General features: G+C 48.2%; 1 protein-coding gene across 3 annotated transcripts in view; it reads left to right on the top strand.

The window, feature by feature from the left end:
- RAD18 (RAD18 E3 ubiquitin protein ligase) overlaps positions 1–12749 on the top strand; it is a 60085-nt gene extending 47336 nt beyond the window's left edge. Inside the window, exons 13-14 of one of the 3 annotated variants that reach the window (XR_010072826.1) lie at positions 9692–9944; positions 12536–12749. Coding sequence is in view for 2 of the 3 variants with exons in the window: in XM_063348371.1 (XP_063204441.1) it covers positions 9692–9794 (103 nt within the window). In the remaining variant the exon portion in view is untranslated. Of the gene's footprint in view, positions 1–9691; positions 10173–12535 lie in introns of those variants that run through there. The other 2 variants (XM_063348371.1, XM_063348372.1) reach the window with 2 other exon arrangements.
- The last annotated feature ends 1342 nt before the right edge of the window (positions 12750–14091 follow it).

Consider the following 14091-nt stretch of genomic DNA (forward strand, 5'->3'; position numbering starts at 1 on the left):
AGCAAGAGATGGAGAAAACGGGTGGGTTTTTTGAGTGCATCTTCTTGTGTTTGCAGAGGAGTGAGAGACGTGAGCGGAGAAGCCAAGGCAGCTGAGAGCAGCCCCGCCAGCTGTGCGAGAGCAGGTCTCGCACACTGCATCTCTGTCCGTGGCAGTACGCACCCGGCGAAGCCGCTGCTACCAGAGCTGCCCCGACTCACTTGGTGGGAACCCAGGGGCGGGAGGGACGGTACTGGGCAGCCGCGAGGAGATGAGGATGGGCACCTAAGAACTCAGAAGCGATGGGCTGCGTGAAGGCAGTTCACGAGGCTGGCGGCAGAGCACCATGTGAATGGCTGTTCCCATGGCTGGCGTAGCATCCTGCTTTATCCATGACAAACCGGGACTCCATAGCAACCTAAAATCCTCTGGCTGGAACTGCTTCCAGTTTTCCAAACTGTACCCATTAAAATTACTTCAGCTGATGCGTGTGAAGGTGCAAGGGTGGCATGGCCGATGTTGGTGTGATGAGCTTGTGTGCTTTTGCTTTTAAAGCCAGTCACCTTTACTAGGGTGCAAACATTGGCATAAAGATGCACCCAATCGGTTCAGCTTTTGAGTATGTAGATGCCCGCTGTGGCGTGGTGGGGAGGATGGGGCTGGAAGTTGTACCCCGCGGGGTTGCGGTGCCCCGTGCCGGCAGGGCTCGGGAGCAGGCCGAGGGGTAACAGCCATGGGGTGAATTGTTCTGCAGCAGCACCAGCATGAGGAATGGTAACAAGAGGTATACATTTTTAAAACAATGGTAGAATGGGAATTAATTACCGTGGGGACTATGTACTTCTTCAGTATTTTCTATAAGAATTCCTCGCAGCCCCTTTTATTGAGGGAAAACTTTGGGTTTGGTGATTCTGTGCTTCCTGTATGAGGATATTTAATATAATTCTCATGAGATTTTACTTGTCTGTGTAACGCCTGGAGTATATGGCTTCTATGTATTACATCTAGTTTTAATGTTGCAGGTAGTAGCTAGTCTACCATACGTGTTAAAAACATCATCCAGTTTAAAAATATTTTTGCGAAATGTTGTAAAAGTGCATGGCAAGGCCAACAGTCTTCGCCTTCCCAGCTGTATTTTCCGTATCTTTGGAGCCTGCCATCCCCAAACTTGCAGGTGGTGGACTCCAGTTTCTTTATCAGCAGATAGTGGCTTGCAATATTTTGGTGACGGTGCAATCAAATTACTGTCTATTCTTTTTGTGTGCTCCCCGAACTCCATTCTGGCGATGCCAACTGGCAGCATTGTTTTCTGCAGTGCAGGAGAGAATACGCTGTGCCCTCAGGGCTTGGCATCTGTGGCTTCTTGCATGAGTTGGAAAAACGTGTTCCTTGGTGGAAGAAGAAATGGGAATGTCAATAATGAAAACAGCGCTGGAGCTCGTTAATGGAGTGTTTCTACCTAGCAGTATTGGATGTTAGCATTAGTTATGATACATATCCACAGCAAAATCATTTGTTCCTTTGATAATTCCCTTCACACAGAAACTCCTCAGTCATTTGGTGGGTTTGTTTAAGTGGAATGGTAACAAAGTTAGGCCAGGTTGGGTAAGTGCAGAAGAATGTTAAGTACAGCAGATCTACAACTCTGCTGAAAGCTATTCTTTCTGTTGCAGAACTGTGTCCTGCAGGGTGCCAGGCGGCGCGGGTGGGAGCGAGCCAGGGCTGGGCTTTGCCAGCCCTACCACGGGCAGGCACCTCCGGCACGGCACGGACAGGCAGCGGCTCTGTCTCAGCACCAGCCCAGATCTTATGCGAGTTGGGTTATGCCAGAAAGATACCATTTCTCTCACTTTATTTTTGTAAGAGTTAACAATCAGATATTTCCAAGTGAGAGAACCAAGTGATATAGAAGCTCCAGTTTTTGGCTTTGTGTTTTAATACGCTTTTGAACATAAGGTAATTACCATTCTGCTGTGGAAGCTTGTAGGCATCGACGCTAGAAATGGGCAGAATTTAAAACAGTAAAGCTAGCCTAAAACTAAATGAGATTTCTGCCTCATTCTCTGTCCCAAGTAATTTGTTTTTCAAGGGTAGTTGTATTTTGCAAAGTCTCAAAACCAAACAAAGCCGGGGGTGGGGGGAAGGCGCACCTGCTGCTGGGTGCTGTGTGTGCAGTGGCGCGTTCGCCAGGCTGGTAGTTTGGATGTCGTTTGCCTTTGCCCCGTGTGGTGTTACAGTTCAGCTTTCCAGATACTGAAACTATTGGCATTGAGTTATACTGCCGTCGTGCCTCTGGAGCACATGAAACGTTTGCCGGTGGGTGGGATTACCAGAAGTGAGGTTTTTCCGTGTAGAACAAAGGCCCGGAGCTAAGGAACAGCCTGAATCCCTGTCCTGGAGGGGACTTTCCATCAGCTTTCCACCTTCCCTGCGGAAGCGTGAAAGGCGCAGCGCTGGTCTGCGTGTCGCTGGGGCTCAAATGCACGCTTTGTACTGATGAAAATACTTTGAAATAGTCCATCTCTGGGCTGTTACATCTTTTAGTACCTGGAAATCCCAATTGACATTATTTGATACTAGGGCGTGGGGACGGAACCTGTCACAGCGTTGCTGTGTGCTGCCCCACACGGTCTCCCTTTGGCGGTGGGGACGTCCCCACCTGCTGGTGACAGGTCTAGGCACGAAACTGGCTGAGGCTCTGCAGAGCAAGACCAGGGCAAGGGGTCTTCATTTAGTTACAGCTGTGATCGGGGAGAATACGTTTCTTTATGCTCTCTTAGTATTTTAGATGCAAATCCTTATTATTGCACTTACTTTTCCGTACTAAAGGCAAGCCAGTATTGCCCCAGAGCATGATCCGTAAAAGCAGGATCATTTTGTGAACTGAAATGGAGAAAATTATTTTTCTGTATGTAAATGACTCCTTTTTGTCAAATGTGATTTTGAGTCCTTCTAAAGAATATCTTCCTATTTTACGCTTTTCCACAGTTTGGATTTGGGGTTTCTTGTGTCTCTGGAAGGGTTAAATTCAAGTTGAAGCTTCAGTGGAGGAGATATGAACGGGCTGCTCTTTGCTGAGTAGTGACAGCACGGCTTGATAATTTGAATTTACTTTATTCAGGGAGTGCGTTCCTGGGAGCAGGAAGGAAGATCAGTGTTTTTATCCCCCCTCTCCCCTCCCCAGCGGGAGCGGCGAGCTGGTGTCCCCTGCGGCGTGTCCAGGCGGTGCACGGGTGCCAGGCACCTGGCAGGGGGAAAACTCAGCTCCATGTTCCTGTCCCTAACCCAGGATGGTCTCTGCGGTGCCGTGGTGGGGTGACACGGGCGGGACTGGATCCTCCCACAGGCTTTTTTATCACCATTTTATTTTTTAGTGTTTGCCAGTGTTAGCAGCAGAGTTACAGGTTTCATACAATTATGGACTGAAGGTCTCTGAAAGAGAATTAGACCATGTAAAACAAGCTTAAAACTCGCGCTGACTCTTTGTTTTCCCTAAGCAGATGAAAAAATGGCAAGAGGGAGATGGGATGGTTGAGTCTCAGCGCAAATCTATAGCTTTGGTTTCCAAACAAAGCCTTCTCATCTGTCCGGGTGAGCAGCTGAAGGGGCTCTGGCCGTAACAGCATCTCTCGGTGCAGTTATGTCTTAGCAGAGAGCGAGAGACTTGTGTGAACAGATGAAGTCCTGAACCAGGATATTGTGCCTTTTTCAGTGAGAACGGTGATTTGTTGAGCATTTTAATTTACATGACAGATCTAATAAAGAAGCAATAAACATACATATTCTGCATTTAGAATAAATTGTCTATTTTTTTGTAGCTTTTAATGAAAATTGAGATATTACATAAATTCCCTAGAGTCGTCTTTCATTTGTATATGACATCCTTGCTATTTATTTGTGAAAGTGCAAAAATGGAGCAGTGTAGGGATATTTTAGTGGCAGTTTGGAGCATATTTTTTGCAAAACTTCATTCCTTTCCGGCAATTGACTTAAACACAATTCGATGCTCTCTGAGCTTTCAAAAGGGATTTTTTTTCTTGCTTTTCTCATTGTCTGTTAAGCAACAAATCCACTTGCTGTGGAGTAACGTTATTGGGATGACATAAGTTTGTATTACTCGGTACCTGATGAAATTGAGGCAGCATTTCAGCTCTCGGGCACCTCTTTGGGGGCACTTACTCAAAGTCTCACGGTTCCCTGGTGCGGATGGCAAATAGGTGGTTGATGACACCCCATTAACTGCGCACCTGGGTCAGTTCTTTGGGCAGTACCAGATCTGAATGCCTCAAAATTAATGTGGGGATTGATGGGTGGCTTTTATAGTGACTTTACCATTCAGTCATAGCTCAGTTTCACTCCTAAATACAGTTGCAGCTTTTCTGTAGAGCTTTTAATGAAATTTCAGAAATGGTACCTGCTGGATGTATTTCCTAAATGACTTTGTTGTGTGGAGGGAAAAAAAAACCAACAACCAAACCCAAAACAAAACAAAGGACTTTTGACTTTTTACCAAAAGGACAGTTAGTCATTAATTGTGCTCTGTTGCAATTCAAGATCCCCGCCTGCCTCGAAGCGTACCTTGATGCTGTGAGAACCAAGTTCACTTCAGCCCCGAGGTGAGGCAGGCTGCTAGAAATGCCGTCGCATTGTCCGTGCCTGACTTGACCCGAGATGGGGACAAACGACCCTGTAGTGTGTAGTTGGGATCTCCTTATCCTTGGAGAAGCAAACCTCATTATTATAAAATGCACCGCATGGCATGGGAAGGGATCTGTCGCACCAAATGCTAACGCGGGCACATTTCTGTAGAAGGTCAAGTACATTTGCTCTGCGTTTTTAATATTGGTGGCACCGTGCCATGCGACCAGTGGCTCACAGTCTAAGAGTACCAAAATGTTCTTAGCCTAATTAAAATGAACGTAAACCGAAGTTGAATCTATTTTAAACACCCTGAAGTAATGACTCTTATGTCCTTACTGTACCGGGAGATGCGTGTGGAGAGGCCCTGGGGTTCCCAGAAGCTTCCTGGCTTGCAGGGCTCCTTGCCACAGGGCCTCCTTGCCGCGGGGGGCTCCTCGCCCTGCAGCTGGTCCCTCCCCCTTACAGAGGAGTGTCCCGGTCGGGTCTGGCCACTTGCCGCACGGTGCCGGCGTCCCTGCAGCAGGTACGGCGTACCGGCGGGTACCTGCCTCTGTTGCGGGTGCTCGGACTTTCCGAAGTGCCTGGCAATGCTGTGCGGAGTTTGGAGGCTTCCCAATGCTCCCTCGATTCTTAAGAAGAAAGCTTTCAGATATGGACAGTGTATCAAAGATCAGAACGCGTTCATTTTTGTCCTCCTAGTTCAGCGTGTCTTTTCAACCATGCAGTGGAGAGACATTTTCCACACATATTCCAGGGTAAGACAGTTCGGAGTTAAATTCTTTGTTCTTCTGTTGTTAGAATTATTAAAATAGGCAACTTCCTTTTTCTTTGGCCGAAGAACATACTTAACTCCGTCAAAGTCACCTTTAACTCTTAATTTTCTGGAGACTGTGTAAGCGGCAGTCCCACATTAGCAAGATCACACTACATCGACCAGGGCTGGTTTAGGGAGAGACGTGGTCCGTGACGGTTGACTGGCTGCTTTCCGAAGGATGCATTTACTTCAGCCCTGCCTGGCTCCACGGAGCAAGTCCTTCAGCCATTTCAGCCAAGGCTGGTTTTCCACAGTCTCTGCCTCCCATTGCCCCCGCGGAATAGGCGCACCCAGCCATTGCCTGCTTGTCCCCAGGAACCACACTGGTTTATTAGTCTCTGCTGCTGGTGACTTGAATTTTTATTGGCAGACAAGTGGTTTTAAATTCAAATTCAGAAAGAGAGTAAGGTTTTAATCCTTCAAGTATAGATTAAGTTCCTGACTCTGAGCAAGTGTCTTTGTGCAGGTAAGTGTTAATAGGTGAGGCATGAAACTCGGCATGACGAGTGAGCCGCTGCGGGACACAGCTCTGTATGCAGATAGTGCTGTTGGCTTCAGTGTGTTGCTGGCTTACGGGGTTGTACCAGTGCCTGCGACTTTACAGGTTTGTGGCTTGATAAGCATTTAATATTAGACTGACATGGACCCTGCGTTCAGAAATTGCCTTATTAAACAAAGTCTCCAGGCAAAAATTGCTTGTTTAACCCGTTTTTGTGTCTGCAGATGACAGCATCAGGCTGCTGAGTCATGTTTTGGGGAGAAACACAAATCTCCCGATCACGTGTTTGTGAATGTGATCATGTATTTTGTAATCAAAAGAGATTTTTTTTTTTTTTTTTAGTGAATTTTGTGTTTTCTTTTGTACCCTTTACACTTCGGGAGAGAGCGCCAGGTGGGGGGCTGCTCCCTCAGCAGGGGACTCCGCTCCATGGGAGCGCTGGAGGCGGCTGCTGCCAAAGAGGAGCCGTGGCAGCGCGAGGAGCCCGTGCCTGCAGCCTGCAGCATCCTCTCACCTCCGGGGTGGTGAGCGCGTAGGGAAAAGTAGCTGGAGATTGATTTTAGAAGACAAAGCATTGATTTTCTGTGTCATCTGGGGCTCTATACTGTGCTTTCTGGAGTAGTTGGTACTGGCAATTCTTGGTTTTTGCCAGACTTGCAGGAGATGTGTGTTCTTGTGTGAAGGCGTTAGCTGACATCTGGCAGGCCTAAGTTCAGGTCAAGACAAACTCATAGAGGTGTCAGATGAATAAGAAAATATTTTTCATTCTAAAGTTTTGCAGGTGCAGTCATTTGTATTCCTCGTAACTATAGTAAGAATAATATCAGATGGAGTTTGGGAACTCAAATGGGCTTTGTTAAATTACTAGGCTTCCAGTCATTTGTCTGGTGTCTCCATAAATCCCGTACCTGCTGTGGTGGGAAAGGGGCTGCTGGGTCCTTGTTTAATGGGTCGATGCAGATGCCCGGTGGTGAGGGTTCCACAGTCTCCTGGTGTTTATTTGTTTCATTAGCACCGTCATCAAAAGGACGGTTATTTCTTTGCTGAAAAGTGAGTGATGCGTAGAAGCCTGGTTAGGAGAGAAGTGGGTTTTACACTTTGGAAGACTATCGCCATTTCTCCTCAGTCTTCTCTTTCCCAGAGGAAACAAAACCAGTTTCTGTAAAGTCATGTTCCTTTACACCTCTAATCCCTCTAGTTGGTTTTCTTTTCTGACCTCCTTTGGAGGACGAGGGAACGATGGGGGGAAAACAATGTGCCGTATACACAGTGTTCCAACGGAGATTGCGATAGCTGACCTTCCTGGGGAGCGCTGTATGAAAAACAAATGTTTTGGTCTGGTTTGTGCCTCTCTGCTCCCCCTCCCCGTATTTCCCTTTTTCAGCCTTTTGAATGTGTTGCATCCCCCACAAGTTCCCCATAATGCAGTGGAACCTCATTAAGCAGCTTATTCTTGGACTTTATTACCTTTCTCTCTAGTGAAACGTCACACTGCTTCAGTGGAGCGATTCCCGTGCAGTGTGTGTTTCCTCAGGTGTGTTACTGGCTGGATTTTATTCTATACTGATATTTGAGGCGCAAACTGGTTGTAGGCTCCTCTGGAGTCACCGGTCCTGGTACTGGGCACAGATTCTGTCTCTTTGGCCAACTTAAAATGTTACTTACCAAGAATTAGTTATTGGTTTATTTCTGAAGGGCTCGGTAAGTATGAAAACTGTAATGAAATATGTAATGACAGTGTCTCTGGGGCATCCCCATGGTGTCTGGCTGGCGTGGGGTGCCCTTTGGGTACTGGGGCTGCGTCGCTGGTTGGAGCCCCCAGCCTCGCGCAGGCATCGCACTGAAGCGCTCTCCCAGCTCCCCCAGGCGCTGTCAGTGGTGTGAACGGGCCCGGTTGGGACAAAGGGCAGAGTATTTGCAGGGTGGGTGTTTAGATTGATTCCAATCACTGATTTCTTGGAACAGGTTTCTGTGACCAGTATCTTCTCTGGGTTACTGGTAGTTACAAAGCTTTAGGTTAGTAAAAGTTGTAATTAACTTCCCCATTTTTTTTTCAGTTTCCTTTTTAAAATATTATTAATTTCTATGGAAAATAATTGATGAAGTCCTTATTTAGTTCAATGTTAATTTTTTTCCTGATGTTTGCATCCTATCTTAAATTCAGCAAAACAAAAGTAGAAAATGGGAGATACTTCATTCCGGAACAAAATCTGGATGTAATAAAAGGGCAGTAGAAAGTCGTATCTGTAAGGTCCTCTATAAAGTGAAATACTTATAAGTAGTGGCGGGATTGTAAAAGTATTTATGGAAGTAAAAATAAAAAGCAGTTGTCCTCAAGCACTTCAAACTCAAATATCATTATTGTCAGCAGGGTATTTGGTATGAGATGAAGGCTGCCACAGAGAGTTTACTTTGCCATCATAAGCTACAAGGACATTTGGAAGTACTTTGAGATACTCTTATCTGGGTTTACACAGATAGTCAAGTTTAGGGGTTTATTTCCTGGAGAAAGGAGAATACTGATCTAAGAGAGGGAGCGATGCTGTGCCAAAGCAAATGCAAGACATTACGGACGGCCACAGCTCTGCCCGTCGCCCTGCAGCGGTGCTCGCCGCCGCGTGAATGCAGGGGGTGGAGGGTGAGGCTGGGAAAGGCCCTCGCCATCCATCCGCAGTACAGCGATCCCACTGGTCCGGCCGGCGGCGCCGAGGGCTGCGCCGGGTCGGGTAGGGCATGGATATGCATCGTCTCCTCCCTGTGCTCTGCAGGTGCGTGCGTTCAATCCTCCCGCCGGCTCTAGAGGCGCAGCCTGGATCCCATTGTGCCGGGATTGGCGCTGGTCCTCTGGGACGTGGCTGAGGGTCTCGGAGCTGCAGGAGCTCTGCCTCCACCCTGGCGCCAAACTGAGCGTGGAGATGCGAGCTCTTCCCGTTCATCCCTGCTAGTGGATGTCTCGTGGCAGTCAGCAGGGATGCGGACTTTGGCATTGGAGAGTTTTCCATTGTTATTTTCCATTGTGAATTACCAGTTTAAGCCAAATGAATAATCCCTGCAAGATGGATTCATCCTAGCAAATGGTAAAAAAAAGAGTGCATTTGTAAGGACTGTTTAATTAGTAATAGCTATTGGTGGATGAGCAATATCTTTCATGTCAACACTACGTGGAATTTTAAGCTCTGAGGCTGAATGATGGAAATTAGCTGCTTAATTTAAATATGGCTAGTTTAACAATTTTTTTTCTTTAAAATTAACTCTATGACTAAAAAGAAAACACTTCTTTGAGTTTCCAGTGGAAAATTCTTTGTCCATAAATGAGAAGAGCCTCTGGCAAAGAGAGCCTGTTTGAAGACGGGAGTCCCACGCGCTTTCCTTCTTGGGTAACCGTGGCCAAAACCCCTCGTCCTTGCCCTGGGTGGCTGTGCCGCGCAGGAGGGCTCGCTTTCAGGTTGACCTTTTCTGATATAATGTAATGGGGTTTCGTCAGTGCCAGGGCCTCTTCTCATTTATGGACAAGGAATTTGAAAGGTCGTTGCTGCTCCTTCCCCGTCCAAACCGGTCCCTGGTGACGGGAGAGGCCCCGCGACGCCCCGTCCTGCGGGCTCGGGGTGAACGGGGCAGTTCGCGGGGGCTGTATTTCTCTTCGCCATCAGCAGTAACACGCTCGTGTGTGTGCCCACGTACCGCTTACAGCGCTTTAAGGCAGCCTCCAGTGAAGGTGAAATATTCAAAACCCTATTTTCCTTTTTCTTTTTTTCCAGCAGCAGTTTTCTGGACCTGCGAGCTAACAAGAGAAAGTCACGCCAGCCCCGAGCGCAAGACAACGATCAGCTGCTTCCCAAGAGCAAGCGGAAGAAGAGCTAGTGCTGCGCTGCTGCGGAGCTTCCGCCTGCGCGGGAGGCTTAATGCTGGGAAACGCCTCTTGCTTTTTTCCAGATTTCAGTGTATCTGGGTACTTTAATAAAATGCTGAATTTTCTCATGACTGTCATTCAACCTGCCTTAAAATAGCCAGGTGGGTGTGCTGGTGGATTTTTGTTCCCAGCTCTGTGGGCCGTTGAAGTTTAAGGTTGGTCATGGAGCGCCGGTGAGCTGCTGGAGCCTGGAGCGGATCCGTGGGGCTGCGTGGAGCCGCTGTCCCTGCTTGCGTCCCGCGGATGCTTCCTCTGCCCTCTGGGAAGCAATCATGGGACAGCGTTTTCCCCGGGGTCGGGCTGACGCGGATGCTCCGGTTCCCTGCCTGGGCTGGGGATGGGGCCTGGGGGAGCTGAGGGACGGGGTGAGCTGCTTTCTACAGAAACATGCTTTTTTTTTTTTTTTTTAAAATATATCCATGTAAACTTTCTCATTAGTATGTGTCATTATTTCAGTTTAAAGTCATTAAATTTGAAAGAAATTGGAAGGTTGTTGGAGATTAAATACTCTAGCTTTAAAATAAATATTAGCATTAAAGTCTTATCTTGGAAAACGCTGAAGTCTTGTAATGAAATAAAGCAACGCGACAAAATTAAAGCTGAACAACTGGGCAGGTTTTTAAAACACAGCTTGTAAGCAAAGTACACACCATGCAAAATATTGCAAGATGTTCTTACGGAGCCCTGGAGCTTTGGCCATCGCCTTTCATCAGAACTCCGCAAAGAAAGCGCAAAGTCTGTCGAAGACTGAGGTCTTTGTGTCTTTTGGCTTCAGACGGTAGCTGTAATCGGGACTGGACATTTTGCTTTCCAAAATATTCCTCAATGATCTGAAAGGTCCCTTCCAACCTAAACGATTCTGTGATTCCATGATTCAAACCGTGGTTCCCAGCAATATTTTTGTGTAGAACGGGTTGAATCTGTGGCGAATACAAACTGTAATCGCTGCATTGAGGTAAGTAGATGCAGAGGAAAAACAGGAAGCTGATTTTGTTTGCTTGTTTTGTTTTTTACTGAAAGCAAACCTTTTAAAAGAGTGTAATTATCGACTTCTGCTTTTGGGTCTGCCTTTTAATTATAGTGATTAATACAAGACAGATTTAAATTTTGTGCAGTTAGCCAGAGAAGAATAAAAATGTTTGTGTGCATAATGGTCAATGAAATTCATGCAGATCGGTTTACCTCAGCCGCTGAGCATCCCTTGGAGGTTTTTATTGTTACGTTTTAATGGTATTTGAGTTAGCAGCACGTCATCTTTCTTTAATACGGTGATGATGTCGCCTGTCATGCGCAGAGAACAGCTTCAGCAAACTCTGTCAGTGCAATTGGAAGGTCAGACACGAGATGCAGCTGCAGAGGGGACGGTGAATATGCCTCTAGTGAGGCGGTGTCCTCGCTCTTCGGCGGGGGCTGCCCGGCTGACGGGGGTGACGCGGGACGCCGGGCAGCGCCGGTGCGCGGGGATGGGGGTCCCGTGGTCCTTAGCTGTCTGCGAGCTTTCCTTTTTGAGAGCTGGGGCTATAAACGTGTTGTGTCAGTGTTGTCTAGCTTTGGAACCGGGTGGCGCTTGCAGGGTTAAATCTGTCATTAATGACAATAACTAGTGATGTGAGATGAAAATGTATTTCAATACCCAGTAAGGGGAAAAAGTCTGATTTATTAAGTAAGTATGGGCTAGAAAGTACTTAGAAAAAAAAAATGGATATAGAAAGTGAATAAAAGCAGATGAAATGTGAAGTACGCGCTCTGTGTGGGTGCGGAGGCTGGCGAGGGGCTTTGTACCCCCCGCAGCCAGACGAGACGCTGCTGTTGGGGCCGTGCACGTCCCAGGCGGCAGCGGAACATCCCGACTGTCACCGTGACTTCAGAGCGCGTCCCCTGGCACCTGGCACTTGAAGAACGCAAGAAAAACTGTTGCCCTTGAAGCTATACTCCTTAATATATAAAAAGTCGTAAGTTTTGGAAGTGACTGTTTTCTCTCCATTCATTCAACCAAAGCATTATTTCTCCGAGCCGAAAGCCGGAGCTCAGTCCCGCTTTGGTGTGTGTTTCGGAGGGTTCCCTTCCTGTCAGCCTGGGCAGATGTGGGGAGACATGACCCTTCCTAGCAATGTTTTAGCCTTGTGCAAACGTTTTGGCTCTAGACCCTTGTGTTGTCGTTTGCAGTGAACCACAGGGTGACCTGCCATCTTGGGGCGGGCTTTCCCCAAAGAGCTGTTTTCAGTTAAACCCAAAATGTTTGTTTCTTGTGTGCATCCACTTTGTCCTCTGCAAACACAGGCCCTGGATGTTTATTTGTTGTACGTTGCTTTTGGCACGAAGGCTGCTCTCGCTCGTGCCGCCGGCGTGGCCGTGCAGCCGGTGCCCGGGACGCGCTGTGCCGTGCCGGGTGCCAAGCCTGGAAATGCCACCTGCGGCTGCGTGCCCGGCTCTTCCCCGTCACCCCGGGGACCCGCAGAGTCAGGAGGGAGCCCAGCCCCATGCCTACAGCTTTGGGCCGTGGCTTGTGCTGGCCCCGTCCGGGGCTGAGCCAGGCGGCCCTGGCGGCAGCCACTGCTCCGGGGGGTGTTCTGGGGGGGCTGAGCTGGTGCGCGGGGGTTGAGGTATGGGGAGTCTTAAGGAAACCCTTCTTAAGGCTGTGCTGTTTTTATAATTTGTTTTTCTTCATTTTTTATTTTTTTTTTTTTTTCAGGTGATTAAGTGACTGAGTCAAGTGTAATGCTCCGGCCCCTTCCTCCCGCAAGGAGCCGTGACTCCCAGTGCCTGGGGAAGGACAAGTGGAAAGGAGCAATTCTGAGGCTGCACCCGCTCCTTTGCTGGAGGAGAAAAATCTTGAGGGGACAGATAGCCCCAAGCAGAAATCCCGGCCCTCTCATCACGCAAATGACTCGGACCATCATGTGAAAAGGAAGGCAAGTCGCCGAGGGAGCCCGGGCTGGCGGGCGGGGGGTTGGAGGGGGTTCTGCGCTGGCTGTTGGCTGTTGGAGCGCTCTGTGTGTCGCTCCATCGTCTGCGGCAGCTCCCGCAGCAGCTGGTGACTCGGGACATGCAGCCAGCGCGGGGGCAGCAGGATGGGGGCTCAGAGCTGGAGCAGATCCCGACCCCTCTGCTCCCGCACGGCGAGGGATGCTCAGCGGGGATTTCCATCCCGCCTTCGAGAGCTGTGCAGGGCAATGAGCTGGATGAAATGAATCCATCCAATCTCCTGCTTGCAAAGAGCAGGATTTAATTAAGTTTTCACTTTCTTTTTTTTAAACCATTTTATTTGCCAAAACTCGTTACTTAGGGAGAACACTTTATGCAATATTCCTGTCCCTAAGACAACTTCTTAGTATAGGCAGTTTTAAATCAATTCTTTTAATGATTAGGTAAAACACAATATTATAGATAAATTCTAGGGTATTAACTTTGGTGAGTGAAAGACTCCACTGTGAGACGATCCTGCAAGTCTGATCTTAACTTTTGTGGGGTTTTTTTCCTGTGTGAATTCTGTTATTTTAGGTGTGTGTTAGCATCATAAAGGAACGAGAACCATTTCTGGGCTTCTGTTGATCCATCCACTACAAAGCCAAACCGTTTTTGTGTCTGGAGTTGTCATGGGCTCCTCTGTGGCTCCCCAAGCCCCGCCTGGCGCGAGGATTGGGGCGATGTGGCCGGGGTGCCAGCCTGCGGACGCCAGCACTGACCGGGACGTGCTGCCGCGCTTCCCCTTGGCGAGGGGCTGCCGCGGCTCAGGAGGGTTCGGCTCGGCGCTGGGACCGGCCGTGGAGCCGCTGGTGTACGGCAGCACTGGCCCTTCACACGGCGTCACGGCGAGTGACGGGGTACCAGGGTGCAACCATCTGATGGTTGTTTGGGTTTAGTGAGCTCCCAAATACTCCCTTGTTGGCGTATTGGCTGTTCCGTTTGCAAAAAGCCATTTTTCACTTCCTTGTGCCATGGTTTAGTACGTCACAGCCGGTGTTTGCACTGTGTATTGGGGCTGATGTAGAACCAAATTCAGCCACGTCGTATTTTCTGAAAGGTGACGTTTCCATGCGTCTATTAGAGAATGCTTGGGGTTTTGCTGGGTTACTTTGTGCCTGCTAGAATTCAGCTCAGAAAAAGGAAACCTTGAGACCCAGCCTCCTTCCAAACCGGTTCAAAAGGTGCGTTTAAAGGGGAGGAAAAAAAAAAAAAAAAAAAAAAAGCCTGAAATACTTCTCAAAGTTTGACCTTTTTAATAACTCCCTGAAGGTTTCAGAGCCA

The sequence above is a fragment of the Chroicocephalus ridibundus genome, chromosome 10 (genome assembly GCF_963924245.1).
Source record: "Chroicocephalus ridibundus chromosome 10, bChrRid1.1, whole genome shotgun sequence".
Classification (NCBI taxonomy): Eukaryota; Metazoa; Chordata; class Aves; order Charadriiformes; family Laridae; genus Chroicocephalus; species Chroicocephalus ridibundus.